At 41.9% G+C, this 17,798-nt stretch overlaps 1 protein-coding gene across 1 annotated transcript in view; it reads left to right on the plus strand.

Moving 5' to 3' along the window:
* The window catches only part of SPMIP11 (sperm microtubule inner protein 11), a 30,914-nt gene that overhangs the window by 6,374 nt on the left and 6,742 nt on the right, over positions 1–17,798 (plus strand). The window contains exon 2 of the mRNA XM_004388269.1: positions 15,730–15,846. Coding sequence (XP_004388326.1) covers positions 15,730–15,846 — 117 coding nt within the window. The remainder of the gene's footprint in view (positions 1–15,729; positions 15,847–17,798) is intronic.

Raw genomic sequence — 17,798 nt, forward strand, 5'->3', positions numbered from 1 at the left:
CCTCGGAGGTAACTTCACCACTGAGCTAAAAGGGTGTCTGGGGGCCATACTCTCGGGGTTTCTCCAGTCTCCTTTAGGCCAGTAAATCTGGTCTTTTTTTGTGAGCCATCAAAGAGGTTTTTTGTTTGTTTTTTTCCCCCATGTGTAAACCTTTTGTTACTTCATAATAGCAGTCTCAAGCAATACTTGTCTTTTTGTGATTGACTTATTTCCCTCAGCAAAATGCCCTCCAGATTCATCCATATTGTGAGATGTTTCCAGGATTCGTCATTATTCTTTAATGTTTCGTAGTATTCCATTGTGTGTATGTACCACAGTTTGTTAATCCATTCATCTGTTGATGGTTGCTTCCTCCTTTTTGCTATTGTGAATAATGCTGCAATGAACATGAGTATGCATGTATCTATTTGTGTCATGGCTCTAATTTCTTTAGGGTATATACCTAGGAATGAAATTGCTGGATCATATGGTATTTCTGTTTCTAACTTTTTGAGGAAGCACCGTACCATTTTCCACCAGCAGTGTATAAGAATTCCAATCTCCCCACATCCTCACCAACATTTGTTATTTTCTATTTTTTTGATTAGTGCCAGTAATGTCAGGGTGAGATGGTATCTCATTGTAGTTTTGATTTGTGTCTAATTGCTAATGATCTTGTGCATTTCTTCCTATGTTTGTTAGCAGCCTGAATGTCTTCTTTGGTGAAGTGTCTGTTCCTTGGATTGTTTGTCTTATTTTGTTGAGGTGTTGAAGTTTTCTATACATTTTAGAGATTAGAACCTTGTCGGATGTCGTAGCCAAATTTTTTTTCCCAATCTGTAGGTTCTCCTTTTACTCTTTTGGAGAAGTCTTTTGTTTAATTTTTAGAAGATCCCATTTATCTAGTTCATCTTCTGCTGTGTGTGCGTCTTTAGTTATGTTTGGTATTCTATTTATCCCATATATTAGGGCTGCTAGCATTGTCCTTAATTTTTCCTCCATGATTTTTATAATTTTAGGTTTTGTATTTAGATCTTAGATCCATTTTGAGTTAATTTATGTGTATGGATCCTATTTCATTTTTCTACAGATAGATACCCAATTTTGCCAGCACCATTTGTTGAAGAAACTGTTTCTTCCCCATTTGATAAACTTTGGTGCTTTGTCAAAGATCAGCTGTCCATAGGTGGATGGATTGACATCTGGATTCTCAATTCTGTTCCATTGGTCTATGCGTCCATTGTTGTACCAGTAGCAGGCTGTTTTGACTACCATGGCTATACAGTAGGTTCTGAAATCAGGTAGTGTGAGGCCTCCTACTTTGTTCTTCTTTTTCAATAAAGCTTTACTTATTTGAGGCCTCTTACCCTTCCATATAAAGTTAGTGATTAGTTTTTCCATCTCGGTGAAGAATGCTATTAGAATTTGGATCAGGATTGCATTATATCTACATATTGCTTTGGGCAGTATTGACATTTTTACAATGTTAAGTCTTCCTATCCAAAAACATGGTATATTTTCCCATTTATGTAGGTCGCTTTCGGTTTCTTGCAATAGTGTTTTGTAGTTTTCCTTGTATAGTCTTTTATGTCCCTGGTTAGATTATTTCCTAAGTATTTTATCTTTTGGGGGTTGTTGGAAATGGTATTGTTTTCCTGATTTCCTTTTCACAGTTCTCTTTGTTGATATAGAGAAATCCAACTGATTTTTGTATGTTGATCTTGTATTCTGTTACTTTGCTGAATGCTTCTATTCATTCCAATAGCTTTCTTGTGGAGGCCTTAGGATTTTCTGTGTATAGGATCATATTATCTGCGAATAGGGATAGTTTTACTTCTTCCTTACCAATGTGGATGCCCTTTATTTCCTTTTCTTGCCTTATTGCTCTCGCTAGGACTTCTAATACAGTGCTGAATAAGAGTGGGGATAAAAGGGCATCCTTGTCTGGTTCCTGTTCTCAGGGGGAATGCTTTCAAATTCTCTCTGTTGAGGATAATGTTGGCTGTTGGTTTTGTATAAATTTATTATGTTGAGGAATTTCCCTTCTCTTCCTATTTTGTTGAGAGTTTTTATCAGGAATGAGTGTTAGACTTTATCAGATGCCTTTTCTGCATCAATTGATATGATCATGTGATTCTTTTCCTTTATTTTATTTATGTGGTGGATTCTGTTGATTGATGTTCTAATGTTAAGCCAACCTTGCATGCCTGGTATAAATTCCACTTGGTCATGATGTATTATTTTTTTGATATGCTGTTGAATTCTATTGGCTAGGATTTTGTTGCGGATTTTTGCATCTATATTCATGAGGGATATTGGTCTGTAGTTTTCTTTTTTAGTGATGACTTTGCCTGGCTCTGGTATTAGGGTTATGCTGGCTTCATAGAATTGATTCGGGAGTATCCCTTCCTTTTCTATGTTCTGGAATAGTTTGAGTAGAATTGATATCATCTCCTCTCTGAATATTTGATAGACTTCTCCAGTGAAGCCATCTAGACTGGGTCTTTTTTTGTTGGGAGTGTTTTTTATGACTCCTTCAATTTCTTCTCTTGTTATGGGTCTGTTAAAATTTTCTACCTCGGTTTGTGTTAGTTTAGGTAGGTGGTGTGTTTCTAGAAATTTGTCCTGATTAAACTAAGAAAAAAAAAGATAAAGCAAGCAAATAAAATGGCGAAGATGATATAAAGTTGTTTAACGATTGCATGGAAAAAAGGCTCTGGGCCAGATAATTATTTTTTTTTTCTGTACTTCAGGTGAAGGCTTACAGAACAAATAGTTTCTCATGAAACAGTAGTACACATATTGTTTTATGACATTGGTTAACAACCCCACAACATGTCAACCCTCTAACTTCTCAACCTTTTTTTTGGGTGAAAATACACATAGCCAAAGATACACCATTTCAAAATTTCTACATGCACAGTTCAGTGACATTCACTACACTCTTCCAATTGTGCTGCTACTCTCACTTAAGATGAAGGCTTACAGAACAAAATAGTTTCTTATTTAACAGTTACTACACATGTTGCCCTATGACAATGGTTAACAATCTCACAACACATCAACAATATCCTTACTCAACCTTGGGTTCCCTATCACCAGCTTCCTTCTCCCCTTCTGCCTGCCTTCTGGGCCAGATAATTTTGATGGGAATTTTTTTTTTCCCAAACTTTTAAGACACAAATAATTCCATTTATAAAAGCACAGAAAGCAGTGAAAATAAACAATAAATTTTATAATACTAACACAAACTGATACAATGACATAAAAAATAATTCAGAATATAGTACAAATGAAGAAGCCATGACCAATCGTAAGAGCAAACTTCGAAAGATAGAAGCAGTTCAAGGCCAAAACTGTAGCAAGAAGACCTCCAAATCCTACTTTAATCACAGACTGCATCTGTGCCCCTGTATCTCCTGTTATAATGAATGAATGGTCCATACACGTATTAAGACCAATCCCTTCACCTGTGCCCCAGGTCATATCCCTTCTTGCCACTCCAATAATTCTTCTCACTCTCTTACATCAATTTTCTATCTCTGCTCATTCCTGTATGCATACAAATGTGCTATAATTTCTTCCATCTTAAACAAAACCACAACTCCCTATTTTCCTGCCACCCATACAGCAGAATTCCTAGAAAGAATTTTCTATACTCACTGTCTCCAATTTTTCTTCTGCCATTCTCTCTTAAAGCCACCCCAACCAGGCTCTTCCCCAACACCGCTCCACTAAAACTGCTTTTATCCAGTCACCAATGACTTATATGTAGCTAAATTAAAAGATAAACTCTTAGTTCTCATCTTAACAGTAACAGTAAAGTGCAACAGAGCACAGATGGTTCTGAATCCTGGTACTGCTGAGGTTGCTTGCCATATATGGTCAGCTGGGAAGGATTTGAACCTGTGGACCATAATGGGGAACCCTTCCATTACTCTGGAACTGGTTTGAGAAATTCACAGGAAGGTGGGATTATGGATAAAATGCAGCATCGTATCTGTCTTCTAGCAAGCCCGCATAACCACCTTGCTTACCCCAGTCTTAACCCCAATTCCTGTGTTGATTAATTTAAGGAACCCACAGTTTCTGATTGTTTACTCTTAGTTGGAAAAACCAAAGGATCTTGCAGAACTCTCATTTGTAATTCACCCTTGTCTCTAGACCTATTCCCTAGCCCCAGTTTCTTTCCGGCTGTTTCACCTTGTTAATTACATTCTATCAGGTGGCCTCACCCTTTTCTGTCCACCTGCTCTTCCACTTCAGCTAAGTAGTTTCTCATGCTCCAATCAGCCACATTCTTCTCTGGCCCCTGAGCTAGGGCTTTAACAGCAGCTATAAAAATGAACCTATTGATATTCACACTCTTCATTCAAAACACTATTACCGTCATGATATTTTTCAGTCATTCACAAAGTTGCTTTGAAGAAAGACAGGTTTTTTTTTTTTCTCCTAGAAGGTGTGAGTGTATTAACATTCAACTCAAAGGGCCCACTCAATCTTTCCTTATTACAGTCATAATGAAAACTCACAGAGGTGAGTCAACACATGAAATCAAACATTCTGCCAGTCACTGCCTCCTTCCTTTATTTTCCACCTGATAAAAAGCCAAAATAGAGAGTCAAAATGGGGGAGGGGCAGCATACTTTGGTCTATCCTCAACTTCAATAACTCGGTTTTATCAGATGCCCAAAGTGTTCAAGTGCAAGGGGGCTAGCTCACACTACCCAAATTTACCATGCCCCAGTTTCCTCACTTGTAAATGAAGATAACGCCTCCCTTAGATTTTTTTTATGAAGACCTACCACATAGATAAAAGGAGCCCTGGTGGCACAATGGTTAAGCTTCTGGCTGCTAACTGAAGGGTGGGCAGTTCAAACCCACTCCTCAGGAGAAAAGATTACAGCATAGGAAACCCTATGAGGCGGTTCTACTCTGTCCTATATGGTCGCTATGAGTCAGAATCAGCTCAACAGCACACAACAAGCACGTAGATCACCAGATCTTTCTCCCATGGAGTGGCTGCGTGCCAGGGTATCTGCTTCTGTAAAGATTACAGCCAAGAAAACCCCATGAGGAAGTTCTGCTCTGTCACACGGGACGGCACCCAACAACAACAACAACAAGCACCCAGAACTATACGACAGTCATTGTGGAAAAAGTTATAAATTTCAAGTGTAGTTTACTACTTACATATGGAATATATACCTTTCCTATGACTGGAATATTTTTGTCCGTTAGCTAAGACCAAAAAAAAAGCAGTCAAGAAATCAAACGGCGTATTGCATTGGGCAAATCTGCTGCAAAAGACCTAAAGTGTTGAAAAGCAAAGATATCACCTTGAAGACTAAGGTACACCTGACCCAAGCCATGGTGTTTTCAGTCGCCTCATATGCATGTGAAAGCTGGACAATGAATAAGAAAGGCCGAAGAAGAAGTGACACTTTGAATTATGGTATTGATGAAGAATATTGAATATACCATGGACTGCCAAAAGAACCAACAGATCTGTCTTGGAAGAAGTACAGCCAGAATGCTCCTTAGAAGCAAGGATGGCGAGACTACATCTCACATACTTTGGACATGTTATCAGGAAGGATCAGACCCTGGAGAAGGACATCATCCTTGGTAAAGTAGAGGGTCAGCGAAAAAGAGGAAGACCCTCATCAAGATGAATTGACATAGTGGCTGCAACAATGGGCTCAAGCATAACAACGATTATGAGGATGGCATAGGACTTAACAGTGTTTCGTTCTGTTGTACTTAGGGTCGCTATGAGTCAGAACTGACTGGACGGCACCTAACAACAACAATAACAGCCAAGACATTCTTGCAAGGATAGGGTACATGGAAAACAATATTTTTAACCATAGATCCTTGAGGAGGCTGGCTGGCTTCAAAGGATATTTCATCCAGGCCCTGAAATAACCTAGGCAATTATAGCTGCACGTAGGATACCCGTAACTGATGATGAGAACGCTCATGTCCACGTGTCAGTAGATTCCTGCCCCTCCCAGACTTACCCTTCCTGATCCTAATACCGGTTGCCCTTTCAGGTTCAGCCCAGCATCCAGAGTTTGTTCAGTTTATACCAGGATCTCTAGAGTGCCTAAGCTTTCCCTTGTCTGTCCTGCCCAGGGCAACACAGCACTGTCCTTTCTTTTGCTGAATCAATCTCACCATCTGCTTTGAACCCTGATCTCCTATCTATCCACTCTTAGTTTCATACCCGGACACTCATCTTAGTGACTCAATTTCAGACAAATTCCCTCTAATCTAGCCATTTGCTGAGACACGCCCTTGCCTTGCATGAAAACCCTAGGTCAAGCTAGATCTCACCGTAACACAAGTCTAGGCACTCAGAACCAACAGGTGTTTCAGAGGCAAATCAATGGGAGTGGGTGGTAGGAAGAGATTATGCTTGTTTTTGATCCAAGACAATTGATGATTCGATGACCTCTCCCTGCCAGACTCTCCACAGACACACTTGATCTCCCAGATCTAACATCCAAAAGGCCTTGCTCCAGTTTCCTCCACTGCTGCCCTTATCATTCCCTTTCCCAGAGGAATTCATTCCTCCGAGTTGTTCTTCCAGTTCCAAATGAAGCTCCTCAAAGAAAGGCTAAACCCCAAGTCTTTGGTAAAAGCTGAGCACATCTCCCTTATGTTCTCATTTTCTGGAGCCTGTCAGAGGACACAATAGGTGTCCTCCACCCACCCCCCACCCCGCCACCCCCCAATGGATGGCCTCTGCTCAATCTCCTACATCTCCTGGCCTCTCTGAGCAGCCTGTTTGGTGGCCCACCTGGTTCAGAGACAGCTGGGGATGCCATTCTCGTACTCCAGCAGAGGGCAGTATCGTTCTAGCTTTTCAAACAAGAGTATGGCTAGCAAAAGAATGAACTGGCCAGAGCCTCTGAGCCCCTCTGCCTTTCCGAATTGATACCAGCTGCCCTTGAGTCTTTTCAGAGTAGAACTGCACTCCGTAGAGTTTTCAATGGCTGATTTTTCAGAAGTAGATCTCCAGGCCTTTCTTACAAGTCATGTCTGGGTGGACTCAAACCTCCAATTTTTCAGTTAGCAGCCAAGCATGTTAACTGTTTGCACCACCCACGGACGCCTACCAAATGGATTTAAAAAAAAAAAGATTGACATCGAGTCAATTCCAACTCATAGCGACCCTACAGGACAGAGTAGAAATGCCCCATAGGATTTCCAAGGCTATAATCTTTACAGAAGCAGACTGCCATGTCTTTCTCCTGCGGAGCAGCTGGTGGGTTCGAACCACTGACTGTTCGGTTAGCAGCCAAGCCCTTAACCACTGCACCACCAGGGCTCCACCAAATGGATAGACCTACAGAAGTTCTAGAAATGTACCTTGGGAAACACCCATACTGTCTTGTAGCTACTGCAGACACCAGTCTCCTATCTCCACTTGAAACCAGAAGGAGAAGGGTACTCAGGATACTCACAGCTACAATCCGCCGAAGCCTAGGAGTGGGTCCACCTTCAGGCTGGGTAACTGTTTATACTGCAGCAGACAGGCCACTTTTCCCACAGAGGCTCAGCCCTTCCCCACTGGCCTTTCCCAGTGAGACTGGTCAAATCCACTGGCAGAATGGCCCACCAGGTTCCAGTCCTCTCTGTTCCTCAGATACTGGCCATAGGAAATGATATTCCACATTTAAGTGGAGCTCAGGGAGGCAGGTTTCTGCCCCTGGAGTAAGGTAACGATGGGCTGGTCATGTCCCCCACCCAACTCAAGGCTGCCTTTGGGTGAGAGACACCCTTGACAAGACCCCCCATTGGGCTGTACACAGGGGAGCCCGTCAAGAGGCTGGTTCTATTAGTCCACGTTTCCGCTTAGTCCTTGGTCTTTCCTGGGAGCCCTGATTAGGTTATTTCAAAAGAGGTAGTTTAGCATGGCCTTTGGAGTCAGACTTCTTGTTGTTAGGTGCCATCAAGTCGGTTCAGACTCATAGTGACCCCATGTGCAACAGCATGAAGCACTGCCTGGTCCTGCGCCATTCTCACAATCATTGTTATGCTTGAGCCCATTGTTGCAGCCACTACGTCGGTCCATACTGAAGCGTCTTCCTCTTTTTTGCTGACCCTCTACTTTACCAACATGATGTCCTTCTCCAGGGACTGATCCCTCCTGACAACATGTCCATCGTTGCTTCTAAGGAGCATTCTGGCTGTACTTCTTCCAAGACAGATTTGTTGGTTCTTTTGGCAGTCCATGCTGTATTCAATATTCTTCACCAGCACCACAATTCAAAGGCGTCAGTTCTTCTTCGGTCTTTCTTATTTATCATCCAGCTTTCGCATGCATATGAGGCTATTGAAAACACCATGGCTTGGGTCAGGTGCACCTTAGTTTTCAAGGTGACATCGTGGCTTTTCAACACTTTAAAGAGGTCTTTTGCAGCAGATTTGCCCATCACAATGCATCATTTGATTTCTTGACTGCTGCTTCCATGAGTGTTGATTTTGGATCCAAGGAAAATGAAATCCTTGACAACTTCAATCATTTCTCCGTTTATCATGACGTTGCTTATTGGTCCAGTTGTGAGGATTTGTGTTTTCTTTATGTTGAGGTGTAATCCATACTGAAGGCTGTGGTCTTTGATTTTCATCAGTGAGTGCTTCAAGTCGTCTTCACTTTCAATAAGCAAGGTTGTGTCATCTGCATAATGCAGGTTGTTTATGAGTCTTCCTCCAATCCTGATGCCCTGTTCTTTTTCACATAGTCCGGTTTCTTGGATGATTTGCTCAGCATACAGATTGAATAGGTATGGTAAAAGGATACAGCCCTGGTGCACACCTTTCCTGACTTTGAACCATGCAGTATCCCCTTGTTCTGTTTGAACAGCTGCCCCTTGATCTAAGTACAGGTTCCTCATGAACACAATTAATTGTTCTGGAATTCCCATTCTTTGCAGTGTTATCCACAATTTGTTATGATCCACACAGACAAATGCCTTTGCATAGTCAATAAAACACAGGTAAACATTCTTCTGGTATTATCTGCTTTCAGCCAGAATCCATCTGACATCAGCTATGATATCCCTGGTTCCACGTCCTTTTCAGAATCCAGCTTGAATTTCTGGCAGTTCCTTGGATACACTGCTGCAGCCTCTTTTGCATAATCTTGAGCAAAATTTTACTTTCATGTAGTGTTAATGATATTATTCAATAATTTCTGCATTCTGTTGGATCACCTTTCTTGGGAATAGGCATAAATATGGATCTCTTCAGTCAGTTGGCTAGGTAGCTGTCTTCCAAATTTCTTGGCATAGACAAATGAGCACTTCCAGCACTGCATCCATTTTGTTGAAACATCTCAATTGGTATTCCATCAATTCCTGGAGCCTTGTTTTTCTCCAATGCCTTCAGCGCAACTTAGACTTCTTACTTTAGTACTGTGATGGTTAAGATTGTGTGTCAGCTTGGCTGGGCCATGATTCTCAGTGTTTTAATGTGATCACTTTCATGACTGAATATGCTGTGAGTAGCCAATCAGATAAAAGAGAGTTTCCTTTGGGGTGTGGCCTGCATCTGAATATAAGCCAGATGTTCTGGCTTTTTGCTCACTCTGGATCCTGCAGCTGCATCCTGTTCATCTCACCTCCGGTTCTTGGGACTTCAGCTGTTGGCTTATCTGCCAAACTTGGGATTCGTCAATCTTCACAGCCTGTGGACAGAGCCCTGCTCTCTGACCTGCCCATCTTGGGTTGGCCAGTCCCTGCAGCTACATGAATCAGGAGAAACCCTGTGGTCTTGCCTGCCAGTCTTGGAATTCATCGACCTTCACAGCCCGTGAGCGGGAGCCCTGCTCACCAACCTGCTGATCTTGGGCTCACCAACTGTGGCTGTGTGAAATGGGAGAGGCCTCTACCCTGATCCATGGACTTGGGACGTTCTAGTCTCCACAATCGCATGAGCTGTTTCCTTGATATAAATCTCTCTATATATATGTTTGTATGCTTTACTAGTTTTGCTTCTCTGGAGAACCCAGCCTAAGACAAGTACCATTGGTTCCTGATCATATGCTACCTCCTGAAATGGTTGAACGTTGACCAATTCTTTTAGTATAGTGACTCTGTAGATTCCCCCCATCTTCTTTTGAGGCTTCATGCATCAATATTTTCCCCATAGAATCCTTCAGTATTGCAACTCAAGGCTTGATTTTTTTCTTCAGTTTTTTCAGCTTGAGAAATACCAAGTGAGTTTTTCCCTTTTGGTTTTCTATCTCCAGGTCTTCGCACATGTCATTATAATACTTTACTTTATCTTCTCGAGCTGCCCTTTAAAGTCTTCTGTTCAGCTCTTTTACTTCATTATTCCTTTCTTTTCACTTTAGCAACTGTACATTCAAGAGCAAGTTTCAGAGTCTTCTGACATTCATTTTGGTCTTTCCTGTCTTTTTAATGACCTCTTGCTTTCTTCATGTATGAGGTCCTTGATGTCATTTCTACAACTGCTTGGGTTAAAATCATAGCTCTGCCATATGCTAGTTATGTGACCTCAGGTAAACTACTAAACTCTGTGCCTCTGTTTCCCCATTTGTAAAATAAGGATAATAATAGTACCTACCTTGTAGAGCTGTGCCAAGCACATTCAATAAGTATTAGTTATTTTTATTATTTCCTAGAAAATCCACATACTCCATCAGTAGTCTGTAGCCTGTACTTTCTAAGTCCTTCTATTGTCTCGTTCAGAATCCTGAACAAGTGCACCACTTTGAGGAAGATATTTTTGGACATGGAGGCAAAGGAACTGTCCCCATATGGAAAATGTGCCCTGGAGATTGTTCTGGTTCCCTGGGCTCATGCTCCTGATTAGCATGTCCACTTCCTCCCAAAGTACTAACAATTTCCTTGCATCAGGGAAGACAATAAGTACAAGGAAACCTTCCAAATGTACTTCAGCCTATTTCAGTACATCTTAATGCTCCAGCCAACTTCAAGGATTAATGCCCAACATCTAATATGATCTCATTTTTTATATACAATACCATAACATTTTTTCTCAAGCTGACCTTGCATGAATGTCCAGTCAGGGTGGTATTACTGTGCTTGCAGCAACACCAACCCTAAGACAACTGCAAGTAATATGCGTTTGATATTATCACCACTATGTTCCAGGCATCCAGAACTGCCAGGCAGATGCCCTAAACTGGAAGTCAGAATTCTGGAAACAGATGAAGTAGACCTATTCTAAAAATTCTTCAACCTAAAAATACTGTCACTAGTCAGCCCCAGTTCCAACAAACAGAGGCAGTGGGCAAAGCAGTGGATAACTAAGAATATGTCACCACCCCCTGGGAAGCCTATAATACTAAGAAACCTACACCATTAAGTTGGATGGGTGGAAGATCCACTCAAGTACTTTTACACCATGTCAGACGTTATTCATGGTCCATTCAAAGCATTACAGGTGGCCTTTAGTATGGCAGCCCCCAATTTATGGCCCAGTTCTAGAAAAGTTGCACAGGGCATTTCATATCTATTTACCACCAAAAACCATACGGATCATGGTATTAACTGGGTTGGTGAAGAACCTCCGTTGTACCAACAAAATGATGGATTCATCTACCTTGGTACAGTGGAGTTTGCCTATAAAGAATTCACTGCATCCCTCCACCCAGAACAAGCCCTTTTACGGCAGCTGTGGCATGATTTTTACCTGCCCTCCCCCACCACCATCCTTCACCTAGATGCCTTCCAAACCTTGGCAGCTTTGGGAAGCTATGAGTTATCAAGAATATATTCCAGCTTGCCAAAAAGTGATGCAAGGAGTATGCCAACTGGTGCTTGATTTAGGAGGAAGACCTTCAGGTGGGTGATACTGTCCAACATACTTCCAAGCACACAGTAACCATCCTTGTGGGATGCTGGTCACCTTCTATTTGGAAACTGAGATCATAGAGAACATCAGCTGGCTGCACCCTTAAATATCCTTAGTCTGAAGCCTGAGGACCAGATAAAAAGCTCTCCATCACCTAACCTCAGACCAGCCAGATGCTTAGTTATGTGACCTTGGGCAAACTACTAAACTTGTCTGTGCCTCTGTTTCCCTATTTGTAAAATAAGGATAATAATAGTACCTACCTTACAGGGTTGTGTCAAGTATATTCAATAAACATTAGGTAAAACATCAAATACATGGAAACTGAACACCACCTTCCTCAAAAACTACTGGGTTATAGAAGAAATTAAAGATGGAATAAAGAAATTCACAGAATCAAATGAGAATGAAAACACATCCTACCAGAACCTTTGGGACACAGCAAAAGCAGTGCTCAGAGGTCAGTTTATAGCAATAAATGCACACGCACAAAAAGGAAGAAAGGGCCAAAATCTAAACATTAACCCTACAACTGGAACAAGTAGAAAGAGAGCAGCAAAAGAAGCCCTCAGGCACCAGAAGAAAGGAAAGAGTAAGAATTAGAGCAGACTTAAATGAAATAGAGAATAGAAAAACTGTTGAAAGTGTTAACAAGACCAAAAGCTGGTTCTTTGAAAAAATCAACACAAGTAAGAAACCACTGGCCAAACTGACAAAAGAAAAACAGGAGAGGAAGCAAATAACCTGAATAAGAAATGAGATGGGCGATACCACAAAAGACCCAACTGAAATTAAAAGATTCAGAACAGAATATTATGAAAAATGTGCTCTAACAAATTTGAAAACCTAGAGGAAATGGACAAATTTCTAGAAACTCACTACCTACTTAAATTAACACATACAGAAGTAGAACAATTAAATTAACCTATAACAAAAGAAAAGATTGAAAAGGTAATTTAAAAACTCCCAAAAAAAACAAGCCCTGGCCCTGACGGTTTCGCTGGAGAATTCTACCAAACTTTCAGAGAAGAGTTAACACCACTACTACTAAAGGTATTTCAGAGCATAGAAAAGGATGGAATACTCCCAAACTCCTTCAATGAAGCCAGCATAACCCTGATACCAAAACCAGGTAAAGACACCACAAAAAAAAAATTACAGACCAACATCCCTCATGAACATAGATGCAAAAATCCTCAACAAAATTCTAGCCAATAGACTTCAACAACATATCAAAAAAATATTTCACCATAATCAAATGGGATTTATACCAGGTATGCAGGGGTGGTTCAACATTAGAAAAACAATCAATGTAATCCATCACATAAATAAAAGACAAGAACCACATGATCTTATCAATTGATGCAGAAAAGGCATTTGACAAAGTCCAACACCCATTCGTGATAAAAACGCTCAACAAAATAGGAATAGAAGGGAAATTCCTCAACATAATTAAGTCCATTTATACAAAGCCAAGAGCCAACATCATCCTAAATGGAGAGTCAGAACCCAAATTCTAGGAAAAAGACCAGACTTAATGGTTTGACTGAGACTGGAGGAACCCCGGAGACATGGCCCCTGGACTCTCTGTTAGCCCAAAATTAAAACCATTCCCAAGGCCAACCCTTCAGACAAAGATTAGACTGGACGATGGGACATAAAATGATACTCGTGAAGAGTGTGCTTCTTAGCTCAAGTAGGTACATGAGACTAAATGGGCAGCTCCTGACTGGAGGCAAGATGAGAAGGCAGAGAGGGTCAGAAGCTGGTTGAATGGACGGGGGAAATCCGGGGTGGAAAGGAGCGTGCTGTCACGGTATAGGGAGAGCAACTAGGGTCACATAACAATGTGTGTATAAATTTTTGTATGAGAAACTAACTTGAATTGTAAACTTTCACTTAAAGCACAATAAAAACAGTAATAAGTAAACATTAGCTATTTTTATCTCCTAGAATTTCCACATATTCTACTTTACATCAGGTCCCACTGCCCAGTAGGAATATGCTCTTGTTCTTTATCTTCGGTCTACATCTATTTGGCCATGAACATTCTGCCACCCTCACCTAGCCCAAAGTGAAATGACCAAGCTCAAATGACACTGCTTCCAGGAACTGGCCCCTCATGGCTATAACCTGTGGTAAAGTACAAATCAGCCCTCCGGTTCAGTCCACGCTTCCAGAACCCTATATTCTGACCAGGGCTTTAATACCATCACCCCTCCAAGTCCTCAACTGTCATGGGTGGGGATTCAAACAGGGCCCAATCTGGTAGTGTCATTATCCTGGATAGAGAATGTTAAAGGAGATGTTGATTGGAGGGCAAAAGGGAGGGAGGAAGGATAGAGATGATGAATGAGTGGGACTAAGCCAGGAAGAAGGAGAACAAGCAGGAGCTGGGGAAGAACTCCAGAATAGAAGTGGCATCCCCCCACTCCACCAGAGATGAGTCAGCACTCTTCAACAAACAACTTCCAGAGAGAATGGCAAACTCTGATTCAATTTCTGACAAGCATCAGTAACCAAGAGAAAAAATCTTGGTTTTAAAAATCTGAGGGAATGGGACAGAGCTGCTGCTTTATGAAAACAGAAGGGAGGCACTGAAAATATCATCTGCAGAGCTGGATTTTAATCTGCATCTGCAACTGGCTGGAGGAGAGGGCAAGGGGCCTAGCCCCTTTCTGGCTTGAGTGATGAATGGTTGAAAGGAACAGCCATCCAGTCACCCCGGACAGAAATGTTAGAGCCACCCAAGACAGCTCCTTTTCTCACCCCCTCACCAAGTCATGCTCTTCTGTGTTTTAATTTTTTCTCAAACCCATCCACTCTTGTTCAGGATTCTAAGATACAAGCTAAACCTAGCCTGTTTAGGCAGAACATGAATTTATTAGGCGTATATTGGGGAATACATAAAAGCTACGAGGCATGGAGAACAGAGCTTGGTGGACAGTAACCAGAAACAATGCTCAGAATCATGCTACAGATCTGGTCTGCACAGACACTACTGATTCAGTGCTGTGGTGGGCACTGCTGGCACCAGGGACACTGGGCTTTTGATGCTGCCCTGGAAAAAAGATGCAACTTCATTGCTGCCACTTCCCATCACTAGAAAAAGACTTTACCTGGTCCCTGCTGCTTTGCAACCTCATCTTTTATTCAAAATCTGGAGTAGATGTGTTTGATTGGCCTAGTCAAAACTCTTTGCCCATGCCCAAGGTACAAGACAGGCTGGGTAAGGAAAAGATGGTCTTTTCAGCTTCTATAGTGTACAGGTGTTGCCTTTTAAGAGGGGATTCCCAAATGTCATAAGGGGGTTCAGATGCTAGGTAGACATTGCACTACCTTTCCAGCCCCAGCCCCTACCCCTCTACACTTCACCAAAGTCAGTGGACTCCAAGTCAATAGCAGGCTCTCTGATGCCTTTCTAATGCTTCTAGCACAGTTACACTGGTGCCTGAAATGTTATTCCTGATACTACTCTGTCCCATGAACTCCTTCTTACTTATCTTCCAAGACTTAGCTCAAACAACTTCCCCTGTTAGACCAGTTGAAGCTTTGCATGTTGATCCCATGAAAGGAGTGTCCACCAAGGGACCTTTTTTACCTACACCAATCCTGTGTATCTGGCCAATATCCTGATTCCAGCAGTTGGCCCCTGAAAACTCAGGAGTCGGGGAGGAGCAAGAGTTGGATGAGTGAGGGCTTGTGATCACTGGGCTCTCCCTCCTTCCCCTCTGTCACAGGCTTTTGATTTGACTCCTGAGCTCCTGAGAACAGGATGCATGTGAGTGGCTAGGGGAGAGCTCTGCCATGTGCCTGGTTGGCTTGGGAGACCAGGGAATCATAGAATCCTATAATCCCATTTGCCAAATACTCAGAGCAAGTCTGCTCTCATTTCAGAGCAGAAGGAGCCTACTAGGCTTCCCGCCATTATCTCAGAAGATGGGAATTATTCCGTGCACCAGAACAGCCACCTAAAATACCATGAAGCTGTACGGAAGGTGTTGTTAAAGACATGTAAGTACCTTGGAGTGGGCACCATGCTGGGGGCAGGACAGATATGTCTGAGTTTGTAAAGAATGGCTCGGATATGATGGGGCATGGTTATAGGGCAGAGAAAAAGTCAGAGCCAGAAGGAGAGGATGAGAAGAGGAAGAAAGACTTGAATGGTGTAGTGAGAATGATAAAATAACAATTGAATCAGACTTGGAAGCAGAACATGCAAGTGTGAGTCCTAGTTCTGCCTCTTTTTACTTTATTTTTTAATTTTTCACGTACAAAAATTTATACATACATTATGTGACTCTAATTGCTCTCCCCATACTGTGACAGCACACTCTTCCTTTCCACCCCTGATTCCCCATGTCCATTCAACCAGCTCCTGACCCTCTCTGCCTTCCCATCTCACCTCTGGACAGAAGCTGCCCGTTTGGTCTCTTGTATCTACTTGAGCTAAGAGGCACGCTCCTCACGAGTATCACTTTATGTCCTACGGTCCAGTCCAATCCCTGTCTGAAGAGTTGGCCTTGGAAATTGTTTCAGTTCTGGGCTGCTAGAGAATCCAGGGGCCAAGCTCTCTGGGGTTCCTGCAGTCTCAGTCAAACCATTAAGTCTGGTCTTACGAGAATTTGAGTTCTGCACCCCACCTTTCTCCTGCTCCATCCGGGACTCTGTCGTGTTCAGGGCGGTCATTGGTGGTAGCTGGGCACCATCTAGTTCTTCTGGTCTCAGGCTGATGAAGTCTCTGGTTTACGTGGGCCTTTCTGTCTCTTGGGCTAATTCTTTCCTTGTGTCTTTGGTGTTCTTCATTCTCCTTTACTCCTGGTGGTTGGGACAAATTGATGCATCTTAGATGGCCGCCCGCAAGCTTTTAAGACCCCAGACACCACTCACCAAAGTAGGATGCAGAACATTTTCTTAATAAGCTTTGTTATGCCAGTTGACCTAGATGTCTCCTGAAAGCATGGTCCCCAGATCCCTACCCCTGCTACTCTGTCCCTCAAAGTGTTTGATTGTATTCAGGAAACTTCTTAGCTTTAGTTTTGACTTCCCCTGTAGTGTGTGCTGTCCTTCCCTTCACCTAAGATCATTCTTATCTACTATCTAGCTAGTAAATAACCCTCACCCTCCCTCCCCACCCTCCTAACCATCAAAGAATGTTTTCTTCTGTGTTTAAATCTTTTCTTGAGTTCCTATAATAGTGGTCTTATACAATATTTGTCCTTCTGTGACTGACTAAATTCACTCAGCATAATGACCTCCAGATTCCTCCATGTTATGTTTCACGGCTTCATCGTTGTTCTTTATCGTTGTGTAGTATTCCATTGTGTGGATATACCATAATTTATTTATCCATTCGTCCATTGATGGACACCTGGGTTGTTTACATCTTTTTACTATTGTGAACAGTGCTGCAATGAACATGGGTGTGCATATATCTATTTGTGTGACGGCTCTTATTTCTCTAGGATATATTCCAAGGCGTGGGATAGCTGGATCATATGGTACTTCTATTTCTAGCTTTTTAAAGAAGTGCCAAATCAATTTCCAAAGTGGTTGTACCATTTTACATTCCTCCCAACAGTGTACAAGTGTTCCAGTCTCTCCACAACCTCTCCAACATTTATTATTTTGTATTTTTTGGATTAATGCTAGCCTTGCTGGGGTGAGATGATATCTCATTGTAGTTTTGATCTCATTTTTCTTATGGCTAATGATCGTGAGCATTTTTTCTTGTGTCTGTTAGCGCCTGAATATCTTCTTTGGTGAGGTGCCTATTCATATCCTTTGCCCATTTTTTAATTGGGTTATTTGTCTTTTTGTTGTTGAGGTTTTGCAGTGTCTTGTAGATTTTAGAGATTAGATGCTGATCAGATTTGTCGTAGCCAAAAATTTTTTCCCAGTCTGTAGGTTGTTTTTTTACTCTTTTGGTGAAGTCTTTTGATGAGCATAAGTGTTTGATTTTTAGG

The sequence above is a fragment of the Trichechus manatus genome, unplaced genomic scaffold, assembly GCF_000243295.1.
Source record: "Trichechus manatus latirostris isolate Lorelei unplaced genomic scaffold, TriManLat1.0 scaffold00209, whole genome shotgun sequence".
Taxonomy (NCBI): Eukaryota; Metazoa; Chordata; class Mammalia; order Sirenia; family Trichechidae; genus Trichechus; species Trichechus manatus.